The sequence below is a fragment of the Centrocercus urophasianus genome, unplaced genomic scaffold (assembly GCF_019232065.1).
Source record: "Centrocercus urophasianus isolate 14NV4802_14NV808 unplaced genomic scaffold, USGS_Curo_1.0 seq_12, whole genome shotgun sequence".
Classification (NCBI taxonomy): Eukaryota; Metazoa; Chordata; class Aves; order Galliformes; family Phasianidae; genus Centrocercus; species Centrocercus urophasianus.
This window is the reverse complement of record NW_024884364.1, coordinates 52,111,824-52,121,713: the sequence shown is the minus strand read 5'-3', so window position 1 is coordinate 52,121,713 and position 9,890 is coordinate 52,111,824. Positions and strand designations below refer to the sequence as shown.

The 9,890-nt window shown below is 41.4% G+C and overlaps 1 protein-coding gene across 1 annotated transcript in view; it reads left to right on the top strand.

Annotated features, from left to right (window-relative positions):
- Positions 1-2,294: 2,294 nt before the first annotated feature.
- GYG2 (glycogenin 2) overlaps positions 2,295-9,890 on the top strand; it is a 13,558-nt gene continuing 5,962 nt past the window's right edge. Inside the window, exons 1-5 of the mRNA XM_042810632.1 lie at positions 2,295-2,373; positions 5,198-5,339; positions 7,534-7,708; positions 8,957-9,119; positions 9,651-9,777. Coding sequence (XP_042666566.1) covers positions 2,295-2,373; positions 5,198-5,339; positions 7,534-7,708; positions 8,957-9,119; positions 9,651-9,777 — 686 coding nt within the window. The remainder of the gene's footprint in view (positions 2,374-5,197; positions 5,340-7,533; positions 7,709-8,956; positions 9,120-9,650; positions 9,778-9,890) is intronic.

The following is a 9,890-nucleotide window of genomic DNA, read 5'->3' as shown; positions in this document are numbered from 1 at the left end:
TGCTTCTGTAGTCCTGGGTGCCGCTGGAGCAGAGCGTCCTGTTCCACATCCCTCTAGTGATTAATGCTAAGTCAGAGGTCAGGAAACTTGTGACCAACAAGAACGTGACCAGCAGGTCGAGGGAGGTGATTCTCCACCTCTACCTGGCCCTGGTGAGACTGCATCTGCAGTACTGTGCCCAGTTCTGGGCTGCTCAGTTCAAGAAAGACAGGGCACTTCTAGAGAGTCTGGTGGAGGGTTGCAAAGATTACTAGGGGCCTGGAGTTTCTGCATGAGCAATGGGGCTTTTCAGCCTGGAGAAGAGATTGGCTGAGGAGTGTTCCAATCAACACCAATAAATATAAATACTTGTATCAATATAAGATCAGAGTCAAATGGATGGGGTCAGGCTTCAGTGGCACGTGCAGTAATAAAACAAGGGGCAGTGGGCACAAACTGGAACATAGGAAGTTTCCTACAAACATGAAGAAAACTTATTTACAGTGAGGGTGACAGTACCCTGGAACAGGCTGCCCAGAGGGGTTGTGGAATCTCCTCTGCAGAGATGTGAGATCTACCTGAACACTTTCCCATGCAGCCTACTGTAAGGAATCTGCTTTAGCAGGTGCTTAGACTTGATCTCTTGGAGACCCTTCCACTCCATATGGTTCTGTGATTCTGTGACTTACTTTATCATTGCAGCAGTCTAATGCACCTTCACAAAAAAGGCCTGGCCCAGGCTGTAGTGTGCCTGCCCTTCACAGATGGCAGCTGCAACAGAAGGGGAAAGTACGATGAGAACAGCAGATAGTATCAGCGAGGAATATGGGAAAACATTGAGCCAATGTTAGTTTGCCAGGCAGAACACTCGGAACATAATCAGCCTATTGGGGATGTTTAGCTATTTTATGTACCCTTCTTAAGATAGCATTGTGTTATTTAGAGTAGTTTTGTAGGAAAGCTGTAGTATATGAGTCTCTGGCTCCCATTGCAGTTATTGCAGTTGCAGAGTGGGCAACTTGGCAAACTGAAGTTGTTACTCTAGGAGCAACTGCTAGGGCACATCTGACATTTCTCTATCAGGAGACAGAAATATGTTTACAAAGCTGTGTCAATTGGATTATGAAACTTGGTTTGAAGCTGGTAGGTGTACGTGTTTCATTTAGTGCTTATTACTGAGTCACTCCTACATCTCATTGGTGTTTGATCATTCTCTGTCTCCCTTTTACCCTGACCATCAAAGGGAGCACTGCTCAATCTGCATGCTGGTGTGGATTCCAAGGTTTTTATGCAGCCCTAGAACTGGTTTTCAGGTCTGTTTAAGAATATTGCCTCTGGCAGCTCTGTCTGAAGTACTGCTGTGAGTAAGTAGCATAAGAAGTTGGTGCTGTCAACTAAAAAGCTGTAACAAGTTTCACACAAAATCACCCAGCCTATTGCGGTTCATATAACTTTGGTGATTGATTTTTACAGGCCACTCTGCAGCTTTGATAGCAGCACAGAGAAGATGGGAAAAGTAATTTGCTTGAAAGTCTGACCTGTTCTGAGAAACTATTGCAGTGCCAACAGCGATTTCTAAATTTGCATCTCCAGGTTGCTGCGTGGTAATCTAGGCAAGAGAAGTGAGCAGACTGAGACATTCATACAACATAGTTATAATGTGCTTCTGATTGCACACAGACTTTTCTTGTAATTCACAGAGTCGCCGTAGGGCTCCACAGCTTGAAAACAATTTGCTTGAAAACATAATGCTGTTCACACTAGGTATTTCCTGTGAGAAAGCCTGGTGTAATCCAGCACAAAGAGCTGAAAGCAAAGTTGCACTTGGCAGTGAAAAAAAACATATATATGCATATGTATAGTCACAATGAATTTTAAATACCCCCACCCCGGCCTTCAAACTTGATAGGTCAAATATTGCTGCTTTTGCAACTTGACATCAGTGGTGAGTCTCTCAGTACATTAAATTTTATGCAACGTTGCCCTTGATTTAATTTAAATGGAGATTTCAGGTGAAGAGTTTGCTTACACAGCTTGGTATGAAAATCTGATCTGTAGTTTTGACTTTTTAGAAATAAAATTTTTACAGGGGCAGTTTCGAGGAATGTTCTAAACAAGGAAATTCAAGTAACGCTTCTGTCCCTTGAAAGCATGGTATGAGATGAAAAAAGACGTAATGATAGAATCTTTTGATTTTAACTGATACTTCTGCATGATTTCAAAACAGCAAGCATATGCTTCTTGTTGCATCAGTAATGTTTTAATGTTGCTTTGTTTCAGTCGGTAGTTTGACTGCCTGTTTAACTAACTTTATAATGGTTTCCTGTATTAAGAGGACCATAGTATGTGTCCTACAGCAGATTCTCAGAAGAGGCGATTGGTTTCTTTTCCTTGGTAAGTATTAGCCAGAGCTCTTAGAAGCTGTTTGCTTCCTTGTAGTTCTGACCACAGCTTTGCTCCAAGAAGGACTGAGCAGGAAAGCATGTGTAACTTGCCATGCCAACCTGCTGAGCTGTTCCTTGAGTAGCCTGTGTAGTTCTGGATGGGCTATTTATGCAAATATTTGGTTTCTGTAGCGAAAAGAATTTGCAGAGGCAATAAGGAGTTTGTGCTCGGTTTTATGGTTGTTATTTAAAATAGTGTCTGAAGATTTAAACACCTACTGGTTTCACAGTTTGCTTTCTGTACTAGCCTACCCCCCGCCTTCCTCTCAGTAGTTGTTTTATTACCTTTTTATTTATTTATTTATTTTTGGCTGGAGATGCTTGTTGCCCAACACAAAAGCATCTTTCTTTGCTGAGTCTCGGTGCCTTTTGAGAATAATTTTATTGCTTGGGTGACCTTTGGGTTTTATGTATTTGTGTATGTGTGTGGCTTTTCCCCCTTCTTTGGGGGGTGTGTGGGAGCAGTATTTATTTTTAATGCATGCTTGTATTTGATTAATCTCTTGGAAAACTGCAGTAGGAACAGCTAATGTGAACAACTTTCCTTACAAACCACTCCCTGTGAGCACCTCCTGTTCATTTTCTGAACTTCCACAACTTGCTCGAGCTGTTGTGCTAACGGGAGATGCAGATGTTTCCACAGCAAAAGCTCCTTTTTACTTTATTTGCATCTTCTCAGAATTGTAATTAAAACGGTTATTGGAATTTGTTTAGCTGAAAGATCTGCAAACTTTTTTGTTTTAATGAATGGTTGAGTGTTCAGACTAGGTTTCCTGCTATTGAAAAGAGAATGGCCAGCTGGATGAGGGAGCTGATCCTCCCTATCTACTCTGCCCTGGTGAGGCCACAGCTGGAGTTCTGTGTCCAGTTCTGAGCTCCTTGGTTCAAGAACGACAGGAACTTGAGAGTCTGGCAGAGCGCTATAAAGATAATTAGGGGCCTGGGGCATCTCCCTTATGAGGAAAGGCTGAGAGACCTGGGGCTGTTCAGTCTGGAGAGCAGAAGGCTGAGGGATGATCTTATGAATGCTCGTAAATATCTAAAGTGCAGGAGGCAAATGGATGGGACCAGGCTCTTTTCAGCAGTGCCCAGCAACAGAACAGCAGGCAATTAACACAAACTGGAACGTAGGAATTTCTGTATGAATATAAGGAAGACCTTTACTGTGAGGGCGACAGAGCAGTGGAACAGGCTGCCCGAGAGGCTGTGGAGTCTTTCTCTGGAGGTATTCATGACCCACCTGGATGCTTTCCTTTGCAACCTGCTATTCATAACCTGCTTTAGCTAGGAGTTGGACCAGATAATCTCCAGAGGCCTCTTCAGACCCCTATGATTCTGTGTTACTGAGATTGTCCCGAGTCACAGGGACATGTGGTAGTATAAAACTGTAGTGCTGAGTTCAGGGTCTGGCTGGAGATGAGTGAGTGGCAGAAAAGAAGCAGAGGGAGAGGTCAGCATGCCAGCAGGTCTGTGTTTCCTTCTGGATATGGATGATGTGGAAAATGGAAATGCTTAGTATCTAAGGGTTTATCACAGGCACCAAGCATACTTCATTGCATACCTTAATGTTATGCTGTATTATGTTAGAGGTTTCAACTCGCTCATTTTGGCAGCCTGTTTCTGAGGCAGTCATGAGGTCATTCATTGGGCTCTCTGCCACTGGTTCAGTGAGATTCTTTCACAGCGTCTCTCATAGAGCCTGGAAACTGAGTGACATGGTGTTTTGGTGTTGTTATATAATAATGAATTTAGTATCACTGTGTGTCCCTTGAAGTGGTGGTGGTTTTCTACAAGTAGCTCAACACAAACACGGAAGCTCTGTTGAGCTCACTGGAATTCTCCTCATCCTGTGTGACCCCATTGCTTAGTTCTGGTTAATTTTGCAGCTGAGCTATTCCTTCAGCTCTGAGAGATGCCGTTCACCTCACAACGTTTGAGTTGTGAGTTGAGTAGCTCACCCCAGAAATACAGTAAGGGTGGCTCTGTTGGAGGACAGAACTGAAGAGCAGAAGGTAGTGGTACTGCCAGATGCCTGGTATCCCTACAGAACACACTATCTGATGTCGTGCTACAGTGTAGTTTTCCTTCTTTATTTAGAGTGACTCTTTTCTTCCAAATGCTTACTGATTCTGAAGAACTTTTTTTTAAGTTACTTAAGCTAAGGATCCTTAGCTTTTGGTAAGGGATGCCAACCCTAACATCACTTTCTCCATGCATGTTGGTAGATACCAGTTGTTCAGCCAGGTACTCCATTACAAATTGGATAAAGCAAAAATGTTCCTAAATGTTTATTCAGTGAGGTCATGGAAAGAAGGATATTTCTGCTTACTACTTTACATCCTGTGTTTTTTTCCCTTAGCTTTTGGCACTGTATAAACAGAAAGGAAAAAATAATCAGTTGTGTTACATATTATGTGAAATAAATGTACAGTCTAAATACTTATAGATCAGCTCTTTCAAATTGCCAGTAAGTTTAGGCAGATGTGACTTAGGGAGTTACTTGTTTAAAGCTACTCTGAAAACTTCATGATATTATGCGAATGACACAAAAATAACAGCATCCAGAGGCATAGATTCTGCAATCATATTTACTGGATTTTTCTATTCAGTTTTGTCCTTTGGGGGAGTTTGGAAAAGAGAGAGGCCTATCGCAGGAGCTGCAGGTTGTTATAAGCTGTAGCCTAATGGCTAGCTGGAGGAGGGAGATTGTAGGAACCTGCCAAAAGAGCTTACGTTAAATCTGTAAAGTGACTCTTCTAAATTTTTATTCACAGTAACGGATCAGGCCTTTGTGACTCTTGCTACTGATGATGTGTATTGCCAAGGAGCTCTGGTTCTTGGACAGTCATTGAGGAACCATACAACATCTAGAAAACTAGCAGTACTGATCACACCAGAGGTCTCCAGTGGAATGAGGTAAGAATTTGTGTGCTTTTGAAGGCTCACAATATGGGAAAATAATAACATAAAAGATTTTAATGGGTTTCTTAGGATTTCACAGCATTATGAGTAGAAATTCCCTAATGGCTAATGGTTTCTGAGGGGAGTCCCAAATCACATCCAGGGTAAGGCTGTGTGCCTAATAAGTGTTTACTTGCAAAAGCAGAGCTTGTGGATGGAAGCTGATACTTGAGCCCATAATTGGGAACACCAACTGAAAATTTATAAAAAACTAGAGTTTTACTGTCTTGCTTTTTTTTTTTTTTCTTCTTTTTCCTTCTCTAATTGCTTCTCATTTAGAAGGAGCAAGATATCTACCAGCCACGACATTAGAACTCTCCAAGACATCAGTGGCTCAACTTCAGATGTCTTCCGCGTGATGATGAGAAATACCCTTCTCCCTCTTTTTAAAAATCATTGTAATTCTACAAGCATGGCAGAATTGTGTGTATAGAAATCTCAGTTGAACTTTAGCCCTGATGTTTGGAGAACTGAGCTTGTTTAATTAAAAAGAAGATGACATGCCGTAATTGCTTGTGCTCTTAGTTCTGCTGTGGATTAGGAAGTGTGCAAGCTCCCAGCTTCTATATGATGTGCAAAATTGTTAACAATACATCTGTCTCAAGAAACATATTTTCCTTTTTTTTTTTTTTTTTTTTTTTTATTTAATAATGATTTTTATAATTATGAAGTATTCTTAACAAAAGTATATTTTCTTTTTCTCTTCTTTTTTTTTTTTCCCCTCTTTCCTCTCTTTATGGGGGGGGAAAAGCTGTTTTTTTTAGGCAAGGTTAGCACTTGAAAACATTTGTCTCTGAATTAAGCTTCTGTACCTATATTTAATACTTTGACAGTTAACTTCTGCCCCTCATATATCAGTCAAGCAAAATGTAGTGACTTTGAAATCTAGATAATAAGCACAGGCTTTTCTTCTTCTGTGTTTGAGTGACAGCTAGGAGTTTGTAGTTGATAGTGTAATATAAATAAACTGTGTTTAAAAGCATTTTCTTCTTGTACCTTGTGGGAATATTATCTCCTTTGATATCCTCTATTAAATTTGTGTGGAAGAGATGCTCACTACTACAAATAATCTCAAATTAGACTTCAAGGGACTGGAGCACCTCCCCTATGAAGACAGGGTATCGAACGGGCTGCCCAGGGAGGTTGTGGATGCCCCGTCCTTGGATGTGTTTAAGGCCAGGTTGGACGGGGTCCTGGGCAACCTGATCTGATTGTGTGTGTTTGGTGGCCCTGCTAGGCAGGGGGGTTGGAACTACATGATCCTTGAGGTCCCTTCCAACCCAGGTGATTCTGTGATTCTGTGATCTGTGATTCTGTGACAGGCTGAGGGAGCTGGGCTTGTTCAGCCTGGAGAAAAGAAAGCTGCTGGTGACCTCACTGCAGCATTTCAATACCTAAAGGGAGCCTACAAACAGGAAGGGAATCAACTCTTTGAAAGGGTAGATAACAGCAGGACAAGGGGAAATGGTTTTAAGTTGAAGGAGGGAAGATTTAGGTTGGGTGTCAGGGGGAAGTTCTTTACAGAGAGAGTGGTGAGGTGCTGGAACAGGCTGCCCAGAGAGGTTGTGGATGCCCCGTCCCTGGAGGTGTTCAAGGCCAGGTTGGATGGGGCCCTGAACAACCTGGTCTAGTATTAAATGAGGATGTTTGTGGCCCTGCATGTGGCGGGGGGTTGGAGATTCATGATCCTTGAGGTCCCTTCCAACCCTGGCCATTCTGTGATTCTAAGAAGACTTCTTTTCTCTGTGCAAGTATGTGCTGTCGGTTTTAAAGGCTGTTTTTGCTCTGGCACAACAGGTGCAAAGAGACAGTACCTGCCACATCCTGTACGATGTAGAGATAGTACGGTATGTATGGTATGGTGCTGTCACAATTGTGAAGAAATGAAAGCTCCTTTAATTTCTGTCAGTGTTTCTATAGTAGACTAAGTAATTAAGGTGTGGGTTGATTTCTCCTCTGTACAGTACCTTCAGGTTTTGAGATGGGTTGGCCCCTTACTGAAAGAAGCAGTGGCTTACAGCCCGGTGTTATTCTAAGCATCAGTCTAACCTTTGTTACTGTCACAATAAAAGCTGTGTCAGTGTTTTCATGAAAAAAGTGGTGAACCTCAATAAGTTCCCTTCTTTCTCTCCACTGTTTGCTCTGGTAGGTCTGTCCTGCGCAGCGTGTTTGATGAAGTCACTGAGGTGGATGCACTTGACAGTGCTGACTCGGTCCGTTTGGCTCTGTTGCAGAGGCCAGAACTGGGTGTAACCTTCACTAAACTTCACTGCTGGACTCTTACTCATTATAGCAAATGTGTCTTCATGGATGCAGATACCTTGGTGAGTAGTGCTCCCCAGAGCTGTGGTGTGGTTTGTGTCTGTCTTAGACGTACTCTGAGTGTGTGCTTCCTCATCTTGCAACCCAGTGGCCTAGCAAGTGACTGTATTTGCTGGGGGTCATAAGGCTGCAGAGGCTCCAGCTGGATATTTTGACTGACAGCTTGGCTGCCTGCAGAGAAGTGGATCCTGTTTCGAGAGTAGCTTCCAGACTGTCCTCAAAAGATATCATGAACACATTGTATGCAAATTGGCTTCTGACAGATGTTGAAAATAGTTCTCTGTCAAATTCTGCTTGGAATTACTCTGGTCAGGAAGGCTGGCAAGTTATAAAAAGGAGAGGAAAACAAAACATTATCTGATGTATGGAGATCGAAAAAAAAACAAGCTGTAATTTTGACAAGGACAGTCATGTCAACCTTTCTCTGCAGCAGTTAAGAGTTTCATTCTTAGAGAGTGGGATGCGTTTTGATTTAATAGGATTGTATTTGTATTAGAAACCAAATCATTCCTCTCAGAGAGCGAGGGGAAGAGTTTATGATTTAAAATTGAAAAAGGCGAGTATTTGGCTGTGGTGTTTGTTTGTTTGTCCTGGTTTTTTTGTTTAAGTCAATGAGATGATCTTTCTTCTAAGAAGATTTACCCTCCTATTTTGTAGCTTCTCCATTTACAGTCATTATGAGTGGGGTACAGACTTCTAGTGGTTGCACAGTCATCTTTCCACTGATTTTATAAGTGATCTGGCTCAATCTGATTGATTTTTCCTGTTTCACTGTGAAGCTCTAAAACCAACCCAAAGCAAGACTCTGAGCTTAACTTACTTTAGAAAAACAGTTACAAGAGACAGTTGTTCTGTTTCAGTCTTTAGCCAGTCTGCTGCTAAATCAAATTATTTGGATTCTTGGCTTTGTTGTGGATACTGAGAATAATGGACTTTGAGAAAATGAGCTTAGAAATAAGGAAACTTTCACGATAGGATATTTAAAGGAACCTTTTGACCTTTTGAAGGATCTCTGACACTCATGAAATAATTTCATGGGATTTGCACTTCTGTCAGAGAAGTCAAGGAGAACCACAGTTAAAGTTACTTAATTACATTAAAAAAGTTATGAACCTTGGCATGTTTGCCTGCTTTCATGTTCTGCAAGCTTGGTCAAACTAAGAATTGAATTTGGTAGTAATGATGTAGCTACTCATGTTCCAGAAAAACACCTTTTGTAACAATTTACCTTTTCTCCTACATTCTCCAAGGTGCTTTGCAATGTTGATGAATTGTTTGATCGAGAAGAGTTTTCAGCAGCTCCTGATTCTGGCTGGCCGGACTGCTTTAATAGTGGTGTATTTGTCTTCCGACCTTCTTTAAAAACTTACAACTTGCTGCTCCAGTTTGCTGCTGAACATGGCAGCTTTGATGGTAAGAGATGAAATGCAAGAAACTAGATTCAGTTTCTTTGAGCCATTTCCTCCATAATTTCCATGCAGTCTGACAGAACAGAGGAAGGCAGGAGTTCTCTGGGCTTTAAGTAATTGAGCCCCTACAAAAATTTATAGTGCAGATCTTTTCGTCTTACACAGTATTTAAGACTCACTGAATTATTGCAGGCTGCAATTCCCAGAAAAGTACAACGAAGAGAGTCCGAGTCTTGCTCAGTAAGTTTTAATTTTGCTGTCTTTTAGGATAAAGAAATACAGCTGATCTGCTCTGAGGGAGACAAAAACCCCTTCTTACTTCTTTCTTCATAAGTTATAGTAGGACTCCACTTAAACTGAAATTGCATTGAAGTGGATCAGGTATTACTTGTACCTGCTCATCCAGCCATACTGTTAAGTCCAAGTTGCACTCCCATGAATGCCCCAGTATAATTTGCATCCTTGTACATGACATTTTGACATAAATTCAAATATAATTATACATTATGGTAATACTATTTTATATATTCTGTAGGGGGTGATCAAGGCTTGTTGAATAGCTTCTTCAGCAACTGGGCAACAGCAGATATTGGCAAACACTTACCATTCATCTATAACTTAAGCAGTAGTGCAGTATACACCTACGTTCCTGCTTTCCATCAGTAAGTAGTGACGCTTTTGACTGACTGTAAATCTTTGTAGCTTGCTAATAATAAATCATCTACTATAAAAGAGAGAGAATGAATAATTATGGCATATTCCGTTGATCTGAATC